At 44.0% G+C, this 26,810-nt stretch overlaps 2 protein-coding genes across 3 annotated transcripts in view; one reads left to right on the forward strand and one right to left on the reverse strand.

Annotated features, from left to right (window-relative positions):
* Window positions 1–5,160, reverse strand: part of POP1 (POP1 homolog, ribonuclease P/MRP subunit) — a 41,464-nt gene extending 36,304 nt beyond the window's left edge. The window contains exons 1-3 of one of the 2 annotated variants that reach the window (XM_084620617.1): window positions 5,027–5,160; window positions 3,511–3,657; window positions 2,879–3,067 (exon numbers count right to left, since the gene is read on the reverse strand). In XM_084620617.1, coding sequence (XP_084476743.1) covers window positions 2,879–3,067; window positions 3,511–3,655 — 334 coding nt within the window. In that variant the 5' untranslated portion in view covers window positions 3,656–3,657; window positions 5,027–5,160. Of the gene's footprint in view, window positions 1–2,878; window positions 3,068–3,510; window positions 3,658–4,632; window positions 4,683–5,026 lie in introns of those variants that run through there. The other variant, XM_084620616.1, reaches the window with a different exon arrangement.
* RIDA (reactive intermediate imine deaminase A) lies at window positions 5,141–23,846 on the forward strand. The gene is made up of 7 exons (XM_084620618.1): window positions 5,141–5,487; window positions 9,235–9,340; window positions 10,158–10,212; window positions 11,276–11,295; window positions 19,335–19,383; window positions 21,710–21,765; window positions 22,198–23,846. Exons 1-7 carry the CDS (start codon window positions 5,288–5,290, stop codon window positions 22,258–22,260), a joined length of 549 nt encoding a protein of 182 aa, XP_084476744.1. The 5' UTR covers window positions 5,141–5,287; the 3' UTR covers window positions 22,261–23,846.
* Window positions 23,847–26,810: the final 2,964 nt, after the last annotated feature.

The following is a 26,810-nucleotide window of genomic DNA, read 5'->3' on the forward strand; positions in this document are numbered from 1 at the left end:
TATAAGGTGGGTAGAAAGTTGGCTAGATTGTCGGGCTCAACGGGTAGTGATCAATGGCTCCATGTCTAGTTGGCAGCCGGTGTCAAGTGGAGTGCCCCAGGGGTCGGTCCTGGGGCCGGTTTTGTTCAATATCTTCATAAATGATCTGGAGGATGGTGTGGATTGCACTCTCAGCAAATTTGCGGGTGATACTAAACTGGGAGGAGTGGTAGACACGCTGGAGGGCAGGGATAGAATACAGAGGGACCTAGACAAATTGGAGGATTGGGCCAAAAGAAATCTGATGAGGTTCAATAAGGATAAGCGCAGGGTCCTGCACTTAGGATGGAAGAACCCAATGTACAGCTACAGACTAGGGACCGAATGGCTAGGCAGCAGTTCTGCAGAAAAGGACCTAGGGATGACAGTGGACGAGAAGCTGGATATGAGTCAGCAGTGTGCCCTTGTTGCCAAGAAGGCCAATGGCATTTTGGGATGTGTAAGTAGGGGCATAGCGAGCAGATCGAGGGACGTGATCATCCCCCTCTATTCGACATTGGTGAGGCCTCATCTGGAGTACTGTGTCCAGTTTTGGGCCCCACACTACAAGAAGCATGTGGAAAAATTGGAGAGTCCAGCGAAGGGCAACAAAAATGATTAGGGGTGTGGAACACATGACTTATGAGGAGAGGCTGAGGGAACTGGGATTGTTTAGTCTGCGGAAGAGAAGAATGAGGGGGGATTTGATAGCTGCTTTCAACTACCTGAGAGGTGGTTCCAGAGAGGATGGTTCTAGACTATTCTCAGTGGTAGAAGAGGACAGGACAAGGAGTAATGGTCTCAAGTTGCAGTGGAGGAGGTTTAGGTTGGATATTAGGAAAAACTTTTTCACTAGGAGGGTGGTGAAACACTGGAATGCGTTGCCTAGGGAGGTGGTGGAATCTCCTTCCTTAGAAGTTTTTAAGGTCAGGCTTGACAAAGCCCTGGCTGGGATGATTTAATTGGGGATGGGTCCTGCTTTTGAGCAGGGGGTTGGACTAGATGACCTCCTGAGGTCCCTTCCAACCCTGATATTCTATGATTCTATGATTCCCCTTCCCATGTACCCCACCTCTGCAGAGTAGGGGAGGGGAGACAGGGCTCAGGACAGAGCAGGAGAGCTTTCAGTGAGTGCCTTAAAGAGACAGCACATGGCATCTCTCGGAAACTTCCCCAGCAGCCAGCACACCCTGTCTCTGTGTCATGCGCACAGTCTTTCACACTCACCTCCCAACACATACTTGTATTATTGTTGTTGTTACTTCTTGGTACTTCCTGCAATTCACGTATATTCTCTGTAATATTATTCTTTCAAAGTGTGTTATTTTTAGTTTTTTGACTGGTCTATGCATATCATTTTTATTTCTCTCTTACTACTCAAAGAATTAAATTGAAGTGCGAGTTCTAAAATACCTAACCTGTTTTGGCTGGAGTAAATATCCCTATGGTAACTTTTTAAAAACATATTCTATCTAGATTTTTTGTTTCTACTGGTGGTACACATCCGCGCATACCTCAGTGCGCATAACAAAAGTTATTGTGCACATGGATGGAGGAAATTAGAGGGAACATTGCATCATCCCTGCCAATCCTGGTTAATAGCCATTGATGGACCTATCCTTCAGGAATTTATCTAGTTCTTTTTTGAACCCTGTTATAGTCTTGGCCTTCATAACATCTTTTGGCAAAGAGTTCCACAGGTTGACTGTGCATTGCATGAAGAAATATTTATTTTGTTTTAAACCTGCTGCCTCTTAGTTCTTGTTTTATGAGAAGGAGTATATAACACTTCCTTATTTACTTCCTCCACGTCAGTCATGATTTTATAGAGCTCTATCATATCCCCTCTTGGGACCTCTCTTTTCCATCTGAAAAGTCCCAATCTTATTAATCTCTCCTCATATGGAAGCCGTTCCATACCCCTAATCATTTTTGTTGCCCTTTTCTGAACCTTTTCCAATATATCTTTGAGACAAGGCAACCATATTTGCATGCAGTATTCACAATGTGGGCATAAGACCACCTGGAAACATCCTCAGTCCAAACACTGGCACCCACTTAAGTATGTTATAATCAGAGCCCGAGATTATGATGACATCCGTATAACACAAGCCATGAGAGGTACAGATCATTGTTGGACAGACCTTAGATTAGTAAGATCAGTTGTGAGCCTTATGTGTAGCTATATGTCACAGTGAAAAATAGGCTATATGTGTAGCTACACGTGTCGGTAAAAGGCTCCTGCTACTGGGGCCTTTCCCTGCTGCTGTGGGGAAAGATTACAGCAGCAGGGAGGAAGCAGGACACTACACTACAAAAAAGAGCAACATAGGATGGGGAAGGTACTGCTTGGATAAGTAGGGTATGCACCCACAGGATTCAGGCATGTTCTTACTCTACGTGCCTAAGCAGTGCCTCGCAATCTACACTGGTTTATATCAGCACTAGAGGCCGTGATGCATAGTGTATGTCCTCTACATACTGCCAAAAGTGTGCAGTGTAGACATATCTTAAAAATGTAGGTCCACTGACAACATTCATTTTTCTAACCTACAAAAATCCAGAATATGTATGTCTTTGTGACCAAGTACGTTTAAATCCACAATACTGAGGGGGAAAAAAAAAAGTGTGGCTTAACAAAGATTTAGTGTTAGTTTCAATCCAGAAGAGTATTTCTACTGAGGGGGAAAAATACCTGATAAAACAGAAGTCCACAAGTGCATATCAAATAAGGTCTCAGTTCTTCCAGATTTTACTATCTATTTTACTTTATAGATTTTTACTATTTAAAAACAAAAAAACATGGACCTGAACTATCAGTCCATGGTAACTTCTAGCAAAAATTTCTCTGGACACTTACCTGTTACGTATTTAGGCATTTCTTGAGAAACATTTTGGCGTCCTCCTCCCCAACCTCCTCTTCCTCTACCTCTCTCACCTCTATTTTGCCCCTTAGAAAAATGTTGTTCTTTCCTGTACAAAGGTCCAGGAGACTGATGTTGAGGTCTCTGCTGCTGATACTCCTGTGAACTATCAGGATGGAGATCTGCTAGCATGTTGAAAAAGAGAAACAGAGAACATGAAAATGCTATTAGACTAGCTTGAATAAACGAGCAAATAAAGTTTTTCTAGCATGTGACTACATTTTTGAAAATGAAAGAGAAAAAGTCATTTTTCTATTCAGATCCAGTTTCCGTAAGTTTATGTGATCCCTTTAAGAAGCAGTATGTTTAAAAAAATTAAAAGTGAGTTCTGATTATTTTTAAGTTGATTTATTTTAAAGAAGTGCACAAAACCTTGAACAAAGGTGGCCCATAAAACATAATGCTGTCAGTTCATCTGTTTACAAACACTTAATTTACCCAATTTAGGTGAAGAGAAGTACCACCATTGGTTCCAATGCACTAAACACTGACCGACATACAAAAAGATGACAGTTGGGAAAAATATTTGTATTCAATAAATATTGAATGAACTTCACACATTTCACACCTTGTTTTGTAGTTTGAAAAGAGCTACTTCCCCCATTATGGTGCTGTATTCCACCATGACATGGTCCACACTCAGAAGATAAAGTGACACTAGCAGGCTGATTTCTCATTTTCTTGGCTCGTTTCTTCTCTCTTGCATTAGACATTTCTGGCGAAAAAACAAACAAAAATTAAAAAGAAGACCATCAGCACATGTACTCTTCCACTTGGCATCACAAACCAATACCTCAGGCCTTATCTATGCACACAAATTGTACCACTTCACCTATACACCAGTACCGTTAAGTGGTACAACTTCCCCACATGTTGCTGCAATTCTATTGTTATAAAGGTGCTTTACAGTAGAATAGCTAATTCTGTAGGTCAGGGGAAAAGCAACAGGCTACACTGGTTTAGCAGAATTCAATTTTTTAAAATATTTCAACAGATAATATCCATGTTAAGTTTAAGCATTTTTAATTTTTACCAACTTTTCAGTTAAACAAAATTATGGGGGGGGGGGGGTGAGACAATGTAATAACAGTAAATGATGAGATTAAAAAAGTTAAAGCCACCACAAAACCACCACCATCACAAGTCAAAATAAGCATTCTTAAATCAAATAAATAAATGCTCAATCATTTTTTTAACTTTTGCTATCTATAAATTTCAGTTATCAATGGAAATATTTTTTCTCCATTTGTGTGTGTATGGTAAAATCAACACTTAGTGACATTTACAGATAGAAAACTAATCCTTCCAAGCTTAGCTATAACACACCTTTACACAGAGAAACGCATCCACACCAGAAGTTGGACTAATTTAATTATCAAAACCTAGCAGAATAGTTTTACTGGTACAAAATCAGTGGACACACAAGTCATAAAGGAAACAAATAAATTAAATGGAAAGCTGCAAGTAGATTCCTTAAAACAATCCAGCCACTGCACAAAATATTGACAGGTTTGACTGCATGCTATATAGAAACGATTTTACAATCTATGCCAATCCGAATCCCAAACTGAACTTCATCTTCTGCTGAAATTGTTGGAGTAAGGCACGAGACGTTTAGCAGATGTGTTTCCCCTGGAGTGAACTTAGTGAAGGGGACGGGGGGGGACCACATATAATGCACGTGTCTGACCTTCGCTTCCTGACTCAGCATGTCGGATGCTACAACGCACAGCCTGTGTGGGGGGTGGGGAGAGGGGGGAGAAGGAGGAATGACTGCTAGGGAGCCGGCTATTGCCGCATCCCGTCACAGGCTAGCGCTGCAATGCAGGGACAGGACAGCCAGGGCGGCCTGAGTCCATACAGCCAGGGCTGGGGTGATGGGCACAGGGCCAGGGCAACCAGGCACCCCAACGAAGAGCGGGAGCGCGGGGCGGGGCACCGGGAGAGGGGAGCGCGGGGCGGGGCACCGGGAGAGGGGAGCGCGGGGCGGGGCACCGGCCCCCAGGGAGAGCGGGGCGGGGCACCGGGCGGCCGGACACCCCCCGGGAGAGCAGGTTCACAGCGCTGAGGCCCCCAGGCGGTACCTGGAAGCGGAAGAGTGTAGATGCCCCACGTAGGAGCAGCCTCTGTCCCACCAGGCTCTGCCCCTCTCCCCGGCAGCGGAGCAGCCTCCGGCTACCGCTCTCCCGCCAGCGCTCAGCTCCCCGGCCTTTCAGCCCACGACAACCACGCCGGACCCGCCGCCGCCGCCGTGAGGACCGCGCAAGCGCACAAGAGCCCTTCAGAAAAGACTACGTCCCCCAGCAAGCTCCGCGGGAGGAGGAACTGTCCCCCTCCGGAGACGCATGCGCGGTTCGGTGCCGTGCCCCCACGTGGGATTGGGGGTGGAACCCTTATTCTTCAGTAAAAGAGCGAGGCTGTCCCAGCGGGTCCGCAGGGAGCGAAGTGCGGAGTCTCGCGGCAAAGGGCAGCGGGCAGCCATGGCCACCCTGATAAAGCGAATAATCAGCACCTCGAGGGCACCGGCTGTAATGGGCCCCTACAGGTAACGTGCCAGGCTCGTGCGCTCATCTAGCAGGGACTCTGCCTCGTAGAGCGATGGCCTGGATGCTGCAAAGAGAACCACACGGCTAGCCCCGTGACTGCGCTGGGGCGCCAAGTCCATGATCCGCATGGAGCCCGTTTTGGGAGTGGGGCCTGTAGACGAGACAAGGCAGAACATAGTGGGGAGGCCAAAAAAGGGAACAACTTGGAGGAACTCTAAATTTAAGCTGGCAGCTCGTGTGGGCATTGCAGAAGAAGCGAGACTAGGATGGACTTGAAGGAAAAGATGGTTGAGGCTTAGTGACCTGGGATAAAGTGAAAAGAAAAGGAGGACTTGTGGCACCTTAGAGACTAACCAATTTATTTGAGCATGAGCTTTCGTGAGCTACAGTAGCTCAGGAAAGCTCATGCTCAAATAAATTGGTTAGTCTCTAAGGTGCCACAAGTCCTCCTTTTCTTTTTGCGAACACAGACTAACACGGCTGTTACTCTGAAACCTGGGATAAAGTGAGAATCCCACACGTTGGGAGTTGTGGGGACAGACACGGAGAGGGGAAAATTACAGCGTCTGTGTATTGCAGATATTTTGCAATGAGGAAGTGTCCATAATATTCTTGAAAATTTTAAAAAATGAAGAATTGTCATAGATGTTAGTTGTGTCTGTGGCTGGGTAATGGTGGGTTTGTCAGCCTGCATTATGAAATACTGTTTAAGTTTTCAATCTCTTTTTATTGCAGTGACTAGAAACATTATTATTGGGCAACTATGTTTCAGTAAATCTTTTTGCGTTTACATAATGTTTTGCAATTGGCTTTGAAGTCTTTAATTGTGTGCTGTCTGAAATAACTGGGTGTTGTGCCAGCAGCCCTATGTTCAGTGGCAATCAAAATATGCTGAATTTGCAAAGAATGGAACATAGAGGGCAATGTCTCTAAAGTTAGCCCATCAGCAGATTTCAGCAATACAGCCAGAGAGCAGGTGTGCAGATTTTTAACCTCGCAACTGTAACCAATTTGTAGCTGATTTGTCAAGCAATGGCCAACTGTGACTAAAAATGTGGATTTAATTGACTGTTTTAGATTTTTGTTCATTACTTACATTACTGTTGAATATTAAAGGCACTTCTTTTTAAAGCTCCTAGTCACCAACATTAGAAAACCCATGCACTCTTTAAATAAAGAAAAATAATCCAGGGAGTTCCTAAAAGTCTTCCATGGTCTATGTATTTTTGGAATGACCTATTGAATGCTGAATTCCATGTTGGAGTCCTGTGGCTTTAAATAATCAAAACACTTGATGTGTCCAGTAAAAATATATTAGCTGTCTTAGTCTAATTTTTGTAAATCTTTAGCTTGGCATTTTATTTGTATCACTAATATCTATGAGATATTTGATCAGAATAGTTATATTTTAGTAACTGCATATTTTATTATAGCTTTTTATTTCTTACCTCATTTTGAATAGGAGGGAGGGAAACAAATTCCAGTTCAGGCAATTACAATCCACCAGTGTAAATTCACCTTGATTGATCAATCCTTCAGCCTTCATATAGATTGTGCAGATCACAACATGTCTTCCATTCTTCTCTTATCCTGGCCTTCCTTCTCCACGTGTGGCCATGTCTTTTCATGATGAAATCTGCCCATCTCTTTGGAGGTCGGCTGTGGTGCTAGTACACAGCTGCAGTCCATTGTCAGTGAGCCTCACTATTTGCCTGGCCCATCACATTTTACTGTACCTGCTTTAAACAACAATGTCCTGCACTCCGCTCTGCTGGTTGATCACTTCATTGGGGACTCGGTCGTGGATTGAAATCCCCAGAATTCTTCTTTCCATTGCCCTCTCCATGATAGTTGCTGCTCCTCTATCTTCATCAGCGTCCAGGTTTCGCTGCCGTACAACATTGCCGGCAGTACTGCTGAGCTGAAGAGGTTGGTGCATATTGCCTTGTTGATTTTTTTCTTGGAGGATATCCTTGATAGAATTAAATGCGTGCCAACCAGCTTTCTTTCTTTGTGAGAGTTCACCTTCCTGATCATGGCGCATGTTAATTTCTTGGTCCAAATAGACGAATTGCTCAACTTCTTCATTTGTTCTCCCTGGTGTGTTATTTGGGCTTTTGGCAAGGCATCAGACCACATAAATTTAGTTTTGGAGTGGTTCATTTTCAGTCTGACTTGGCTGCTTTTTGTGTTGCATTCTTGCCGCATTGTCTGTAGTTTGATAGTATTTTCAGCAATCAACATGATACTGTCCGCAAATCTGAGGTGTTTAACTGGTCTCTGTTGATGTTGATTCCACCCTTCCAATTCATTTTCCTTTATTACCATTTCGAGGCCGGCTGTGAAGAGTTTCAGTGAAACAGGGTCTCCTTGTTTCACACCTTTTTTTAACTGGGGTGTCAAACAGTTAAATCATAGTGCAGTCAGAATTTGCTTCCTTTAGTAGTTTGTGTCGATGCTCTGCTCTGCAAGAGCTTTCAACCCTGCATTGATCTCTACACTGTCAAACGCTTTTTCATAATTGACGAAGGCAAAGCATAAAGGAAATTTGTATTCCCTTGAGCATTCCAGTATTTGGTTTATAGTGGAAAATATGGTCCATTGTGCTGAAATTCCTTTGAAAACTTACCTGCTGTCTCGGCTGCTGCTTGTCCAGACTCTCTGTGAGTCAGTTTGTTGTTTTGGTGAAGAACTTGTAGACATGTGAGAGGAGGCATATTGGATGGTAGTTCTTTAGAACTTCACAATCCCCCTTCTTGTACAGCAAAATGGTGTTGGACTCCTTACAGCTAGACAGTATCGTCTGTGTTTCCAAGTAATGGCTAAACCTCTGAGCAAGGGTTTCTCAGAGGTCTTGGCCTCCAGGTCTTATCATTTCGGTTGTCAGTCTCTCTTCCTGGGGCTTTTTCCTTCCTTCATTTGGCAAACTGCATGTCGAACTTCGCTGATGAGGACTGAGAGTCTAAACTACCCCTTTATTTTCAAAGGGATAAAGTATTCTTCATTTCCTGCCCTAAACAATTCTGTACGGTGTTTGTGCACTATTAAAAAGCTCCTGTGTTTCACTTCAGTGACTGGTGAGGTGATCTCTATAATAACACTTATAGATCTCAAAACTTCTTAAAAAGGAAAGCATTATCTCCATTTTACAAATGGAAAAACTGAGACAGAGAGACATGAAGTTAACTTGCCCAAGGTCACAGTGCTAATAGTGGCAGAGAAGAAAATAGAATCCTGGTCTCTTGAGTCATAATTTAACATTATACCCGCGGGTCCAAGCTGCCAGTAACGTATCTCTTACCTAAATCTCGGTGGTGTTGAGACATAACAATGTTTGTAAAAGCGCTTGGGATGGAAAGCAACACTTTCATTATTACGCGCAAGACTTTCAAAAGTGAGTAGGGGGGTTGTTGACAGTAGAAATATATCTTTTAGAAGCTTGAAAGTGACATTCTTTGTTACCAAGTTAACTTTTCTCTTTTCAGTAAACACTGACTCTGCCTTTTCTACTACTAAAAATAACTGGTCCTATGATTCTTACACAGTACTTTACTTCCCAAAGAGGTGGTATAGTCTGTTGCCACCTTCCCAGACTGAGTTTTCTACCCCCATAAAATGTTATAAATTAATGGGGGGAAAGGTGAAATATTTCTTCAAGAGGTTTGCTCAAAATAGTTCTGAGTGGTTGGATGGAAATGAGATTTTTCTGGATGAGCTGTAAATATATGTATGACTTACAATTGCAGTCAAGCGGTGCTGATAGACCGGACCATGTATATCGCAGGACAGCTAGGCATGGATCCTTCTAGTGGCCAGCTTGTGCCTGGAGGGGCAAAAGAAGAAGCTAAACAGGTAAGGAGTTATCCAAAGCCCCCTAGCAATAAACTTAATATTTGAGTGTCTTACTATTTGGCCTGTGTTTAGGCCCTGGAGCTATTCACAGAGAACAGAGGCCCAAACATGGAGGCTGGAGTATTGAAGACCATCCCGCACAGCAATCCAGGAAGCTGGGGGAGGGCTAAAGTAGGGGACAATGCCTCCTCTCTATCCTTTCTTTCTCCCACCCAAATAATGGGAGGGTGGGTAGGAAAATAGTGAGAAATCCTTATTTCCAGCAGGGGTGGAAATGGTGCTTTAAATTTAATTGGACAATTACTGACCGTTCGCAGTGTTGTAGCCCGAAGAAGAGCTCTGTGAAGCTCAAAAGCTTGTCCCTTCCACCAGCAGAAGTTGGTCCATTAAAAGATATTACCTCACCTACCTTGTTACTCGTTCATTAGATACTTATAACAAAGATTGAGCTTCCAAGCAGACCCCAGGGAGGGGATATAAGTAAGAATCCTAGTGGCTGGGAAGGGCCAGCTGGCCTACTTGCCAGGGCATTGTCTCTGGACATTGCTGTTGTGCAGTGGGGAGCCCCTCATCTTACATATGTGCCTTTTTCTGAGTTAAATCAAGGAATAAAAATGGAAGCCCTGCTGGAAGTGCAGTCGCTGTGAAAGATGATTCGTAACCTACCTTCCTTTTCACTTGTCTAATGAAAAGGTTGGCTACCATCTGAGGTTGTCTGGAGTAAACTTTCATAGCTACGTCTTGTGGTGCTGGTATGTAGAGAAGCTATAACTTTAACAATGTCGGTACCTCAAGGCTCTGTTTTTCTTCTCAATAGGCTCTAAAAAATATAGGGGAAATCCTGAAAGCTGCAGACTGCGACTACTGCAATGGTGAGTGCCTACATAAGAATAGTAGAGATGTCCAAGTATTTTATTTAGAGAAGAAAACAAAGTGACCTTTTTTAAGGTAATCTTTTTTGTTGAATACATAATTGGTGCTTATAGCTGTGTGATACAAAAGAAAATATGATCCTAGACCCAAGGATTTTAAATTGAAAAAGACAACCCCATACACCTGGGAAACCCAGGGAAAGATTTTTTTATTTTAGGGGTGTGGACACTCAGCTGTCCTTGCCCCAAATTTCTGACTAGTAATGCTACTGTTTTCAGCCCCATCTGCAGGAACACTAGTGTAAAGAGGGCTCCAGATGGCGGCTGGCACTTTAAGCATCCTGTCCTCTAACCCAACTCAGAGCAGGTCTACAGGAACTGGGGTGAGATTCAGAAAGGTATTTAGGTGCCTATTTCCCATAGGCTTCAAGCTGCCTAAACACTTTTTTGTGAATCCCACCCCTGGGGCTTAAAATGCTGTCAACACTAGTGCACTAACCGTGGAGCTGAGCCAGCATTAACAATGGGAAAGGGGGGAGATCAAAAGGGTAACAAAAAATCATAGTGTAGACAAAGCCTTGAAAAGGCAATGGCTGGAGGTATGGTAACACATTTGTGCTTCATGGAAGAAATGAGCTTTGCAAAGGAATTTAAGGCTGTGATTTTCAAATCTGCTTTAGGGACACACAGTTCCCATTAATTTCCCTTACATGGCATTGAAAATCTCAGCCTGAAAGCATGAAGTGAGTCTAAACGTGTGTGCCCCTTTGAAAATTCCTGATATTGCACTTAATTAGGAAAAAAATCTTATGAAAGCAGTAGTACATGCTGAGTTTCAGGGCACTTCACTGTTTCTAAAACGTCATGATATAGTGTAATAAGTTGGGGTGAGTGGATCTAACTTCATTTTTATGTTAACAATGGATGTCAGTGTTCAGAGTAGGTGAGGTTTATCACTTGAGGTAAAATGAAGTATATGAACTGAATATTAAAGAAATGCACTGGGATTTGCATGCTGCATACAACCCAGCGCTCCATAATATCTGCATTTGTGTAACTCTAGTTGTAAAGACTACTGTGTTGATGGCTGTTAGCCGACGGCCAAGGATGTTTGGTGAGGTGCCAGCTATGCCCGTTTATACCATCCGTGACTTTAACCGCTAGGACGCACTGTCCCTTCGCGGCGGGCAGCCCGGGCTAGGCTGACGGATGCCCCAAGGTCCTAACCACCCGTGACTTTAACTGCTAGAGCTCAGAGCTCCTTCGCAGCGGGCAGTCAATACTGACTGACAGGTGCCCCAATGGCAGCACTAAGAGCCTCTCCACACCCGTGACTTTAACTGCTAGAGCTCAGAGCTCCTTCGCAGCGGGCAGCCAGGATTGACTGACAGGTGCCCCAAGAGTTTGCCCCGTGGAGGCGGCACAACTCAACGCTAGGCTCTTAGTACTCTCACCTAATGGCCAGGCTTTAGAGCCAAAACGGCTGAGGTTCTTTAATTGTGTTGGCTGCTTTACAGTAAACCAGAGAAAACAAGTCAGGCTTATGCATAAATGGTTACCAAAAATTTATTAAGCTAGATTCTAATCATGTGGTTACAAAATTGCTAGTGCCTACTTATTTAAATGTAGAGATGTTACACACACAAACAAGTTACAAAACTGAAGCCACAATCCCAAAGAAAGAAAACAAAGTATAGAGCTCTATTTCAAAATATGTGTACACTAAAGATAGGAGATCAGGTGTGGGTGCTTCTTACCCTCCTTGCATCTCTCGATTCCAGCGGTGCCAAGCCAGGATCGGTCACTCAATTCCGCGGAAAGACGAATAAGGGACAAGGCGTAGGGACCCTCTTAGCTGCAGAAGCCTTGGGAGGCTGTCACTTATCTGACCAGCAGATAGATAGTGAAAGCACTCAAAAATCATGGTGCTGTAGGTCCCCTACTTATACCTCTGTACTCCTTTATTCTCTTTCTCCTTTCTTATGCCAAATTGAGGCTGGTCTGTCGGGGTGACGCCAGCTTTTGCAAGAGTAGTTTACACTTGCAAGGGAGAGAAACAATAAGTTTCGACTACTGGACATTTCTTTTATCAGGGTAAATATTTTCCCACCTAGGATGTTGGTGTGTGTGCATCACGCTATTTAGTAGGGGCTAAGAGCCATGTCTGTCACAGGGCCTCTGCCTGCTGTGAACTTAATCGTTGTATCTGTTCCCAGAGGCACATTGTAGCAGCACACCTGTGCTTTCACAGCTTCAAAGGCTGTGCTGGAATATATGTTAAGTGCCCTGTTCCTGCTTCCTCCTGTGTTTCCAGCAATGCTGGTCTGAGGGGGGGGGGGCGGGCTGTCTGGCTACATTCCACCCCCTGATGCACCACACTACATCCCAGATTGCAAGGTGGCGGTGATGCCAGCACCTCTTGCCCTCCTTGGGGAAATCTAGAAATACCCAACAACCAAATTAGAGGATGAGGGTTCGCGGAATTGGGTAGGATCCCTTTTTAGCTCTAGGTATCTGATTTGTGTGGAGGAAAGAGCAGTTTGAATCAAACGCTTCATAATACATAAAGTTACACAAAAAACAATTACAATAATTAAAATGGTTAAAACAGTATTCACAACCGAATGTAAAAACGGGGAGAGGGAGAATCCCAAGTGTTGAGCTAACCATTGCATCCATGAGGTTTGTCCATTCTCAGCCACTGCATGTAGTGGTACAAATTCAATTCCCAGTCCATTGGTTGAATCTAGCAAGGTGCACATCCAGCAATTTGTAGCACCAGCAGCTGAGGCGATGGTTTGGATTGCTCCCCGAAGAGGATGTTCTGGTATTGCCAAGGTGACTGGAGCCAACAGAAGGATCATGAGGGCTTGCAGGAACATATCTCTGGTGGGTCGTGTTCTAGCTAAAAAACTTATTTTAAAACCAAAAGCAAAAATTACACCTGCTATTATAAGTAATGGCAAATATATCAACAGTCCATAGTAGTCTCTAGTGATCAAACAGGTCTGCTGCATGGTCCATTTTGCTGACAGGTTAGCTGGCAGGTTGCTCGGAACCATGGGACCATTCCTGCAATAAATCACATGGTCAGCCGGTCTTGGATGCGATCCAAGCCTCTGTAATGGTTATTAGCCTTTTATCAGCATTTAAGGCACTCCATACACCTTTCTCTTTATAGGCATGCAAAACACAGGTAAAGGTTCCCAGGGCTGGGTGTTTAATCACAACAGTATCTCCGGGAGCATACTTGGAACTGTGCAGTGGTGTTCTGGCAGGGGAGATAGCTTTCCCTGTAGGGAAGAATCCCCTGCTGATTGGACTTCCTGTAGGAGTCTGTCTGTTGTTTAATCTCTGCACCACTTCGTCCAGTCTGTCTCCCCATGTGCCATCAGTAGGCTTCAAATGATTCTTTAGCAACCCATTCCAGCGCTCGACCATGCCATTAGATTGAGGTCGATATGGAAGGTGGAAGGTCCATTGGACTCCATGGTTAAGGGTCCATTCCCTTACAAGTTTATTCTTAAAATGCGAACCATTATCTGATTGGATTTCTTGAGGCATTGGGACAATTGCTGTTAAGCGGTTTAGTCCCATAACTGTGGACAACCCCGTTGCCAATCGGGTTGGATATGCAAAACCAATCCCTGAAACAATTTCTACTCCAGTCAAGATGTATTTCCACCTCTGCCTTGTAGTGGGCAGTGGTCCGACATAGTCGACCTGCCAGGTTGCCCATAGTGTTTTTCCATCTCTTAGCCTGGCAAACCTTTGTCCTTCTACTATATGTTTTCTAGTCTCAGCACAAATAGTGCAGGCTTGTACCAGGTCTCTAGCCTGTCTGTGGGTGATAGGCCACCCCCTGATATGTGCTTGCCGCACTAACTCATCACTTCCTGTGTGTCCTAAATTATCATGTAACCATGAATATAAGCGTTCCCATTCTACTTGTGTGGTAAAGAGCTGGGCAGCTGCATCGGCTAAATTGTTTAACTGTGCAGCTGGGGTATTATTCCTCTGATGAGCTGAGACATGTCCTATAGACAGGGGTTGTTGCAGGGCATGCTGATATAACCACTTCCAGTATTCCAGTCCCCAGACTGGTTTACCTCCTATTTCCCAGTGGTTATTTTTCCAGTTAGTGATCCACTGAGTGGCACCTGCCCATACCGCATAGGAGTCCGTATATACTGCGGTGGCTCCTGCTTCACAGGCCAGTTTAATTGCAGCTAATTCTGCAAGTTGTGCTGACCCATCAATTTCAGCAGTTAGGGGTGCTGCAGAGGTGTCTGCAGGCACTGCTGCAGCTTTTCCCTTCCATTTTCCTTTTACCAGCCTGGCACTGCCATCAGTGAACCATACTCCCTCAGGCTTAGAAGGATCAAATGGGGCAGCATCCTTAATGGGAGACTGCTGTGGAGGTAGGCGGTATTCATCAGGCATTCCTACTTTCCATAGGGATTCCTGAATCATAGTGGGGTTTTGTGCAGTGTCTGCACTCCCTACCCTGTGGTGTATGTAAAGTGCCCATCTTTGGATAGTCATCTTTTGTGCTACACCAGGTGGTAACTCTTTCCCTTCCAATATAGGTTTAATGATTGGAAGAGGAGTGTGAATTGTGATGTCCTTATCCTGTGTTAATTCCTCAGTTTCTCTCAAGGCTGTGTAAGCTGCCAGAAGCACCTTCTCATAAGGTGTGTAGTTAGCCTGTGACCCTTGCCATGACTTGGAACCAAACTGAATTGGTCGTCTGGGAGCAGTGTCACTGTCTTGCCAGAGAGCATAAGAGATTCCAGTGGCTCCCACAGTTAGGTACAAATGGAATGGGGCTTCAGGATGTATGGGACCCAGAGCCTGATAGGTGTGTATCTCCCCTATCAGTTGCCTGAGGGTTTTCCTCATGGGCAGGAGCCCATTCCCAGGCAGCACTTTTCTTTAACAAATTGTACAATGGTCTGGCTATAATGGCAAAGCCAGGTACATGTTTTCTCCAAAACCCCAGGGTTCCCAAAATCTGTCTCAATTGATCTTTACTTTCAGGGGAGGGTGCCTGATTTAGCTCTTGCACAGTGTCATTAGGCACAGACCTCCTACCTCCCATCCATACAGTACCTAAGAATTTTATCTCTTGGGAGGGACCTTGGCATTTCTCAGCTGGTAACTCTAAATTAAGGGCTTCTAGTGCTCCTTTGATTTGATTCATAGCCTCCTGTACCTCTTCTGGGGTTTTCCCACCTATTAAGATGTCATCAATGTATTGCACAGTTTGTACATTGGGTGACAGTATAAGGTCATCTAGGACCTTTGCCAGTGCCCCATGGCAAATAGTGGGTGAGTGTTTAAACCCTTGTGGCATTTGGGTAAAAGTGTATTGTACACCTTTCCAAGTAAAAGCAAATCTTTCCTGGTCAGCTGGTTGCAAAGGGACCATGAAGAACATGTCCTTTACATCTAATACTGCTAGCCAGGGTTTATCCCAGGTTTGTATGGTGTTTACAATATCTGTTATGCTAGGGACTGCTGCAGTTAATGGTCCAGTGTTACTGTTTAGCTTCCTATAGTCTATAGTAAGTCTCCATTTGCCATTTGGTTTCTTGATGGGCCACACAGGAGAATTAAAGCGAGAGTGGGTACGAATTAAAATTCCTCGCTGTTCCAAATCTTTGATCAGGTCAGTAACAGGGCTTATGGCCTCAGCTGGGACACTATACTGCTTTGTGTTTGTTACTGTTGAGGGCGGGAGAGCAGGCGTACTGCTAAGTAAGTTTACAGAATAGTGGGGAGGGCTTTCCTCTTCCAGGTGGGTGGCATGAGGAACAGAACTGACTCCAAAAGCCCATCTTTCCCCATTAATCCTTCCCTTCTTTCCTCTTAAAACGTCCATGCCCAGTATGTTGGCATTGCCCAAAATCACCTCATATTTTCGGGGCTGATGGTGGGGTTGCAAGGGGATATCCAGTTTTATCTTAACTAATGGGTAAGTTATGGTACTGCCATTTACCCCTGTAACAAGTACCTGCTTTCCGCCAGTAGGTGGCGAGCCCTGAAAACTTTCTCGCTTAATCATGGACCTTTGAGCCCCTGTGTCCATTAAGAAAGGAATAATGTGTTTGTCATTTACAGTTACATGTATCCGGGGGTCTTTTGCTGTTGTTTTCTCCTCTTTGGATTTAAGCTGGTTTATTAGGAGAGGAGATTGGCCCCCGCAAGCTAGTTTCCCTGCTCTGGTAACTCTTGCAGTTGCTGCAGCAATGGAGTATACCGGGTGTCTGCAGGTGGGGAAAGAGGAGAGAGCTGCAGAGGTGCACTGGGAGTAGCATTAGTTGTCTCCCAGTCAGCTCTTTTAAAGGTGGTGAATAATTTTAGCCGCTCTGTGGGCAGTCCATTTATCACATCTCTGGGATAACCTAAAGCCAGACATTGTCTCCACAACTTGGCTCTAAGCTCCTTTTCCTCCTGGGTTGGCTCTCGCTTGTTTTTATGTCCTTTAGATGGTGCCCCCTTGTTTCCCTGAAGGGAACGCATCTTAGCTTTGCCTGTCAGTGCTCTGATGTCTCCAAATTCTCTAAAGTATGACACCAGAAGGTTTAGTAGTGCCCGAAAGGTACTGTTATGTGCTGCAGCTTCTGATCTAAGGGACAGTGCCATAGCCCTGTGGTTACTCGGAACTCCCTTAAGCAGGGGTCTGAGATCATCTACATCTACCTGACCCTCCCATGGGCTTTCATAGGCTAACTCTTGAGGGTTTTGACCAAGCATGCTAATGACAGCCACAGTTAATAGAGCTGTTTTTACCTCATCTATGTTGGTCCAGTGCATTACTGTGGGTTCATCTCGGTCTGCTGGGTAAATACCTCTTGCCCATCGACAAGCCAGAGACCAAAGTGTTTTAGGGGTGTTCCCCTCTGAATGTTCCAGGAATATTCCTGCACCTAAGTTAAGGCGCTCAGTTTCTTGGGCTGTCAGGCGTATATATCCACCCCCAGTGTCCCAGAGGCGGACCAGCCACTCTATTATACCTTCCTCAGGCTTTTTAGCAAAATCTCCCTGGATTGTTTTTAACTCCATGGGAGTATATTGGCGGGTGGTAATTTTGGTAAAGTGTGTTGGAGCTTTACTCCCTTTTCCCTTTTTACCTCCCTTCTTTGTTTTTGAAGAGGTGGATGGATAATTGTCATCCCCTTCTTCATCCAGCTCTGCCCCACTCAAATTTTCCTCATGTTCTTCTGATTTGTGATGTGTGATAGCTGGTCTTAATTTTACAGAGGGACCTTCCTCCTCAGAGGAGGGGGACTCATTTGCTGAATCCCAAATGTCTCCATCCCATTCCTCAGGGTCTAGCCAGAGAGCAGTCTCAACTTTAGCCCGGTTGATACTGCGTGTTTTAGTCTCCAGCTTTTCCCTTCGTTCTATCCCTTCTTTCTCAATTAAGGGAAGTAATCTTTTCTGAAGATGTTCCATATCCCTATTCAGTGTTCTTACTCTGGTATCTAAATTCTGGCATTCCTTGCGCAGTGTGTCCCTTTCCTGTTGCAGCCTATTAAATTCTATTGCCAGACCATTATAATCCTTACAGGCAGCTTGCCAAACGTTAGTAAGCAGCCATATACAAGCACCTTTTCCTTTCCCTTTCTTCATCTTGCAGGCAGTTCTCCAGTTACAGAAATGCTGCCAGATCTCTGCTGGTTTTCCCCAATATTTCTCCAGCAGTTCTTTGCTCCACAGAGGATTTCCCCATCCCTCTTGGGTCAAACTTTTCTCTAGCTCAGAGAATTCTGTGGTGTTTATCATGACTGGTTTCATTGTGTTACTGTAGTGCAGCCTATATCACAATCCTGTTCGTGACGCCAATTTCTGTTAGCCGACGGCCAAGGATGTTTGGTGAGGTGCCAGCTATGCCCGTTTATACCATCCGTGACTTTAACCGCTAGGACGCACTGTCCCTTCGCGGCGGGCAGCCCGGGCTAGGCTGACGGATGCCCCAAGGTCCTAACCACCCGTGACTTTAACTGCTAGAGCTCAGAGCTCCTTCGCAGCGGGCAGTCAATACTGACTGACAGGTGCCCCAATGGCAGCACTAAGAGCCTCTCCACACCCGTGACTTTAACTGCTAGAGCTCAGAGCTCCTTCGCAGCGGGCAGCCAGGATTGACTGACAGGTGCCCCAAGAGTTTGCCCCGTGGAGGCGGCACAACTCAACGCTAGGCTCTTAGTACTCTCACCTAATGGCCAGGCTTTAGAGCCAAAACGGCTGAGGTTCTTTAATTGTGTTGGCTGCTTTACAGTAAACCAGAGAAAACAAGTCAGGCTTATGCATAAATGGTTACCAAAAATTTATTAAGCTAGATTCTAATCATGTGGTTACAAAATTGCTAGTGCCTACTTATTTAAATGTAGAGATGTTACACACACAAACAAGTTACAAAACTGAAGCCACAATCCCAAAGAAAGAAAACAAAGTATAGAGCTCTATTTCAAAATATGTGTACACTAAAGATAGGAGATCAGGTGTGGGTGCTTCTTACCCTCCTTGCATCTCTCGATTCCAGCGGTGCCAAGCCAGGATCGGTCACTCAATTCCGCGGAAAGACGAATAAGGGACAAGGCGTAGGGACCCTCTTAGCTGCAGAAGCCTTGGGAGGCTGTCACTTATCTGACCAGCAGATAGATAGTGAAAGCACTCAAAAATCATGGTGCTGTAGGTCCCCTACTTATACCTCTGTACTCCTTTATTCTCTTTCTCCTTTCTTATGCCAAATTGAGGCTGGTCTGTCGGGGTGACGCCAGCTTTTGCAAGAGTAGTTTACACTTGCAAGGGAGAGAAACAATAAGTTTCGACTACTGGACATTTCTTTTATCAGGGTAAATATTTTCCCACCTAGGATGTTGGTGTGTGTGCATCACGCTATTTAGTAGGGGCTAAGAGCCATGTCTGTCACAGGGCCTCTGCCTGCTGTGAACTTAATCGTTGTATCTGTTCCCAGAGGCACATTGTAGCAGCACACCTGTGCTTTCACAGCTTCAAAGGCTGTGCTGGAATATATGTTAAGTGCCCTGTTCCTGCTTCCTCCTGTGTTTCCAGCAATGCTGGTCTGAGGGGGGGGGGCGGGCTGTCTGGCTACAATGGCTGACATGAAGGACTTCAGTGATATTAATGAAATCTACAAGCAGTGTAAGTGAATGTTTTGTTTCCATTTTAGCAGTATCTTGTACCGTTTTATTGCTCACTAAGAGAAAAACTTAATGACGATCTGTTTGTTTTGACGTTATATAAGGTATGGGTTGAAACTGGATAGTCAAAACAAAAAGGAAAGTCACTTATGCATGGACTATGCTTATTTCTATCTTTAATAGGAATATTAGTCATTCAAAAAAAGATGTCTGTTTCCCCGTGACTCAGGTGTTCAGATTATTCCTGCTAGCTAAATCTCTGCCTTTCTCACTTTAATGTGCTTTTAATAATCCATATGTGAAAAGGACTATGGATAGGATTCAAATTCCATCCCTATGTTACACAAATCATAGTGCCAGGTGACAGTGTCAGTCATACTGTAGATCCACAAAACTTGGTGTATTAGAAGGGCAGCTTCAGCATTTAACTGACACTTCTATATTACTTCATCCTTCATTGAGGCAGATCTCCCAATTTACATGTCTTCCATGCTTTGAAGAGCCCCCCAGAGGGATTTGGCTTTACCAAAAGTGAGTGAAATTGGAACTGTATATTTACATTCATATGACAGCCAAAACAGATGGATCAGAATGGAAACTTTCACTCTAGAACCCACTCACATATGTAGTTGATAAGGTGTCTGGTTTTACAGTTCTCTCAGATAAACTGGTAATCCAGAAACAAAATTTAGCACTCACTAACATTGTGGAATTCTAACACTCTGTGCATAATTGTTTTTATAGACTCAACAAGATTTAAAAAAAAAATAGCCCTCACATAACACTTTAGACTTTAGCTAATTCTTCTTACAACACCACTCTGAGATGGGCAAATACAATATTGTCTGTGATATAAACTTGTAAAGAGGGGCTCCCTCAGAACAGAGAGCTCAGTTCAATGTGGCTGAATAATGAGTATGAAAATTAATTTGGGATGTTCTTGGCTTTCTCTGTCTCAACAACTTAGAATCCATATGAGAGATTGTGTATCCAAAAGGAGGAGATGGGGACCATATATCTTGTACCAAATGAGAACTAGCAATGTTTGAGCATAGCCTAATGGTTTACCAGAGCCCCAAATGGTATGCCTCTTAAACACTGCAAAGCCTAGTAAAAATCAGGTCCTTTGTATTGCTGGACTTGCGGGGCCAAATATGAGCAGACTTTTTACAATTCTACATGCATATCATTGTATTTTCCCTAATATTATGCTGCTGTTGGCAGCCTTCAAATGATTAACTTGTCAGGTTGTCTGGGATTGTGTGTTTATCTGTTGCTATCTTGAAACAATCTGTTGAATTCTTTGGTGTGATGCTGGTTGTTTAGTACAAGTATTACAGATGAAACAGGAACATGGGATCCTGAGTACTTATCTATATAATCCAAATATATGTTGACTCAGTTTTTAAATCCATGGCAGCTTCTGGCCTCAAGTAACTGTTTTTCTTTCATGGTAGATGTGGTTTCTGAATCTGAAGTAGCCTCTTTTGTATGTCAAAATGCAATTCCATGGGCATATGTACAGGATGCAGAATAGTTAAATATCTAGTTGCTCATTACCAGGCTCCCATGTAGCTGTAATTCATTAACACATTTGGTGTTTGCTTTTTCATTGTGACTTCTTAACCTGATTCAGTAATAAGATCTTGTTATCGGCTGCTGATCTTAGAATTAAAACTTACCAGTAAAAGTTGTCTACAACAGCTGAATTTGCACAGTATTATACCTTACTCAGATCTCTTACTCTGTTAGCTAGGTATCCTCAATGTAGGAGCCTAATCATGACATTCAGTTAAACTGCATGGAGTGCAGGTTAGGGCATACTGTATAAAGGTGGCTGAAAACTTCCCTTTGCTCTCCATTGATCCTTGTGCTGCTCTCTGCAGGACTGGCTCCTATGCTGGGTGAGTTTGTGTGTAATGCAAGGTACCCTTGCAATGCCCCTCCTCCTTTGCTCAGGGCCCCTTTTTCTTGCTCATCTGGATGTAAGAGCCCCCACATCAACTATGTCTCCGGAAGATCACCCGTACACTGTGGTGACCTTTCCTGGGGCAATTAAGCTGGTGTTTAGGGCTATGCTATGCCAGTGGTATAAACAGTGGCTGCATCGTACCAGAGAAGCTGATCTATATGTTTCTTCTTGATCATGGAAAAAAGTAAATTACTGAGATTATATAACAGGCCAAAAAATCCAGCAATTTTTGTCTCATAGCTGTTAAACTGTAAACATTCTACTGTGTATATGTATCTCTATAGATAATTCTGAACTGTATCTTGTAGGGCAAAGTTAAAACTATTAATTCATTTATTTATCTTTTAAACTGTAGTTTTCAGGAGTAACTTCCCAGCCAGAGCAGCCTACCAGGTTGTTGCTTTGCCAAATGTGAGTGTCAATTGTTCTTCTATAAATATCTATTCTCTCTCTAACTTCTTGCAGCTGGAGGATTTTCATTCCTAGCTAACTTCTCTGAATAGTTTGCTTTTAATGAATAGTTTGCTTTTAATGGAGGATTTTTTTCTTATGTAGTTAAAATATGTAATCTCCCTGACTCTCTCTCTGTCTGTAACATTAAAGGGGAGGAAACGTCACTCCAGGAATAAGGGATTATTATATGTAGAATGATTAAAAGAAAGCTTTCAGTTTTCATTAACATTGCTGAAGAAATTACTAATAGGAAAAAAATACCTTGGAAAACTACAAGGTTTAATTCTACAAATCTTGATTCATTTTTTTTTTGTAACTGGTACTATGCTCAATAATTTAAAAATGTAGGTCTCTCTAAATTCCTATTCTGCTTCAATGTTTTCCCCACAGAATGCACGAGTTGAGATTGAAGCTGTAGCCATCCAGGGACCAATCCAAGAGGCATCAGCATGACTATAAATACAGTACTCTAATACACTACTAAGTGTGTCTGAGGCTTAGGCCCTGTTCCTGCAATTGGCTGCCTGTGGGCTCACCCCCTTGGAAGCTCCATGGAAAAGCACCTTTGCACAGTCTGTTGCAGGATCTTACATTCTCTAAAACCCCCATCGTGTAATGAACTCTGTGCAGGCAGATCCCTGTGCCCATGTGTAGCCCCATTGTCATCAATGGGGCTCTGCGCTGGTTTCAGGGTTTGTCTGTACTCATTGCAGGATTGGGGCCTTAGTCTGTAATGGTGGCTGGGTATTGTCACCTTCCTAAAAGGTTGTTTCAGGTAAGGTTATCCAATAATGAACAAACTCTCAAAATATATGGAAGCAGAGAATTGCATTGGTGGTAACATGATAGCATATGCTGTAACCTTTAGAAATCCTGCTAGCACTCTAGATATAAATCATAGACCTGGGTTTTTAATACATCACTTAATATTTTTATAAATGAGCAGTTCATGCATTTCTAACTATAGAAAACCTGATTCGCTGCAGCACAGAAGTGAAAATACATATTTGGGGATTCACTGTATGAGCTTTGAACACTTGAAGTGTTTGATTAGATCAGGGGTCTCAAACTCAAATGAGGACAAGTACATTGGGCTGAGGGCTGCATCAGTGGACTCCCCCATTGCCCCGCCCCTGTCCCCACTCCGCCCCTTCCATGAGGCCCCGCCCCATCTCTTCCCAGCCCCCATTCCAACCTCTTCCCTGAAATTCCCACCCCAACTCTGCCCCTGGGGGCAGGGGGTCCAGGTGCAGGAGGGGTGCGGCAGGGGGTCTGGGTGCAGGAGGGGTGTGGCAGGGGGAGGGGTGTGGCAGGGGGTGGGCTCCAGCCCGGCACACACCAGGACAGGGCAGGTTTCCTGCCCTGACCCTGCGCCGCTCCAGGAAGCGGCTGGAACCTGGGGGAGGGGGGCACAGGGTCTGTGTGTTGCCCTGGCTGTGCCTCCAGGCACTGCCCCCCCCCAGCTCCCATTGGCTGGGAACAGGGAACTGTGGCCAATGGGAGCTGAGGGGGAGGTACCTGGAGGCACGGCCAGGGCAACACACAGACCCCTGTGCCCCCCTTCCCCAGGTCCTGGCCACTTCCCGGAGCAGCACGGGGGCGGGGCAGGGCAGGCAGGTGGGGAGCCTGTCCTTGCCCCCAGTGCGTGCCGGGCTGGACCGGGCCAGAGCTGCTGTAGGTAAACACTATGGGGGCTGCGGGGAGCTGGTGGGCTGCAGAAAATAGCCCCACGGGCTGCATGTTTGAGACCCCTGGATATCTCTAGATCTGATTTATCTTTGCTTTTCTTGAGTCACTTCTAACACACACAACTTCACAGAAGTGTGAGTAACTCATGTAAATCAGTTGAAAATTAATGTTTTATTTGAATGTTTAATGAAAATTAATGTTTTGTTTAGCACAGCATCAAGTACCTGATGGCCTACAAATATAACTTTGAATTACCTTGTTCATTTTAATTAAAGATAATTAGACACATTCTAGCTTTGGGGAAAATATGTACTATCTAATGGGAATAAACCATAATTGCATGTATTAAATATGGTGGTCTCTTTTTTTGGGGAATAAATGTGCTTTTTTCATTTAAAAATAAATGCTTATGTTTCTTGGTATGACAACATGATGTCCTGGGAGGTGTGCTGCCTGCCTCCAATTGTTATGGAAAGGTTGCTGAAGCACATCTGTCCCTCTGACTACTACCCCATGCTGATCATCCACCTGGGCACTAATGATATTGCCCGGTCTCACTCCAAGCAGATCAGCAGCAACTTCAGGGCTCTGAGAGCTAGGGTGAAGGCACAGGTTCTGTTCTCCTCCATCTCCAGACTGAAGTTAAGTGTACAGGCAGGGACATATGCATCCTGGAGACAAATGCATGACTGCACACATGGTGTTAGTAGGAAGGCTTTTGCTTCATTGACCATGGAATGCTGTTTGAGAAGACAGTCTGCTGAGAAACAATATGGTCCACCTGACCAGGCAGAGGAAGAACATCTTCATGTACTGACTTGCCAACCTAGTGGGGGGTATTAAACTAGGTTGAAAGGGGGCAGGTAACAACAGCCCACAGGTAAGCATAAAAAAAAACTACTTTAACATGTCTATAGGTTGGGAGGGATATGGAAAATTATAATAGGGTCATTGGCGCAACAAGAGGGAAATGTGGGGGGGGTCTGCACAACATCTAAGGTGTGTCTACACAAATGCAAGGAGTGTGGGGAATAAATAGGAAGAACTGGCTGGATTAGTACAGAGTTACATTTTATTAAAGTTAATGTTAACCTGTGTACTATATCATTTTTAAGAAAAGAGTGTTTGTACATCTGGGTATATGCTTAGATTATCCACAATACAAAGTTTGTTTTTAAAAGTCATAAGATATATAGTACATAACAATAACCCCAATTAAGGTGAATAAATTTAACAATACAGTTTAGCTATTAGAATCTGAATACAGGGGTACATCTCTCATGAAAAGTTATACAGAGTGTTGGTTGTAGAAAGCAAATATAGGAATGAGTGTAGATTGTCCCTCAGTAATTGAGCATTTAGGGTAGATTGTCCGTTTGGAAAATACAATCCATGAGAAAAGTATTTCAGTTACTTTTATGACTTAATTGACAACAGAGAGAGAAATCTCATGAGTGGACTATTGGTATGAAAGGGTAGAGCTTGTTCAAGGGGAAAAAGTGAGGTACTGACTCCATGGGTGCTCCAGGCTGGAGCACTCCTAGAAAAAATTAATGGGTGCTTAGCACCTACTGGCAGCCAGCTCTCCTCTCCCAATGCCTCCCATCTACCAGCAGCCCTGTGATCAACACTCCCCCTCCCTCACAGCACCTCATACCTGCCATGACCAGCTGTTCTGCAGCATGCTGGGGGCAGGGGAAGGAGTGGGGATGGTGTGGCAACAGGTGGAGTGGGAGCTTGGGAAAAGGGGTGCAGGCAGGGTGGAAGCTAGGAGGAAGGGGTTGGGGTGGAATAGGGAGTTGAGCAGCCCCAGGCCTGGAGGAAGCTGGTGCCTGTGTGTTGTATTATACATCAAGAATATGTACACATATTCAGAGATCCAGAAAGAGGTGAGTGGCAGACTAGTTTAAAGTTGCTGGGTAAAGAGGAAATAAAAGGGAGGTGGGGGGGAAATGGGATTGGTTGAGAGTGGTCATGGTAGGGTCTACTAGAGACCACCAACTCTGGAAGAGGATGAGGCATTTCTAGAACATAAATATCCAAAAACACAAGACCTGGTACTAATGGGGGATTTTAACTACCCAGGTATCTGTTGGAAAAGCAATATGGCAAAACAACATTTCCCATAAGTTCTTGGAATGTACTAGGAACAATTTTGTTTCAAAAAGTAGAGAAAGTAGCCAAGGGGACAGCCATTTTAGACTGGATTCTGACCACTAGGAAAAACTGGTTGTAACTCTGAAAGCAGAAGATACTTTAGGTGATTTCATGATTCTAAGGAATGAGTGAGAGCAGCAGAATAAGGACAGTGGACTCCAAAAGAGCAGACTTTAACAAATGCAGAGAACAGGTAAGCAAGGGTTCATGGGCAAAAGAAATCTAACAACTAAAGGAGTCCAAGAGAGCTGGCAGTTTCTCAAGGAGAGAGTTTTCAGCTGTGCCTTTAATAATCTCAACGCAAATGAAAGGTAGGAAGAATAGTAAGAGGCCAGTATGGTTCTGGTAACAGCTCTTTAATGACCTGAACATCAGAATGAATCCCACAAGAAGTGGGAATAGACAACTTCCTAAGAGCATGAAAAACAGCACAAGTATGTAAGAAATCAGAAAGGCTTAGGCACAAAGTGAGTTACACCTAGCAAGGGATATAAAACACAGGAAGACTAGGGTCTATAAATACATTACGAGCAAGAGAAAGATGAAAGAAAGCATAGTCCTCAACTTAATGGGAAGGAGAACTAATAATTTATTACATCAGGAAGGCTGAGGAGTTTAATGCTTGTTTTCTACCATCTTCACTAAAAGGGTTAATGGTGACTAGGTACTCAATACAATTAATATTAAACAACAATGGGGGAGGAATGCAAGCCAAAAGAGGGAAAGAACTGGCAAAAGTATAAGTCAGATGTATTTAAGACAGCAGGACCTGATGAAACTTACCCTGTGGTATTTAAGGAACTAGTTAAAGCAATCTCAGAACCATTAGCAATTATCTTCAAGAACTCATTGAGAACAGGTGAGGCCCCAACAAAGAGTATTTATCTTTAAAGGGGGAACCAGGGGACCCAGGGAATTACAGACCAGTCAGCATAACTTCAATAAATGGAAAGATACTGGAACAAATAATACTATATCCCAGTGGTTCTCAAACAGAGGGTACATCAACTCATTCGGATGTTTGCCTAGTTTTACAACAGGCTACATAAAAACCACTAGTGCAGTCAGTCCAATCTAAAATTTCATACAGAATATGACTTGTTTATACTCCTCTATATACTATACACTGAAAAGTACAATATTAATATTCCAATTGA

This window comes from Lepidochelys olivacea (assembly GCF_965140295.1).
Source record: "Lepidochelys olivacea isolate rLepOli2 genome assembly, chromosome: 2".
Lineage (NCBI taxonomy): Eukaryota > Metazoa > Chordata > Testudines > Cheloniidae > Lepidochelys > Lepidochelys olivacea.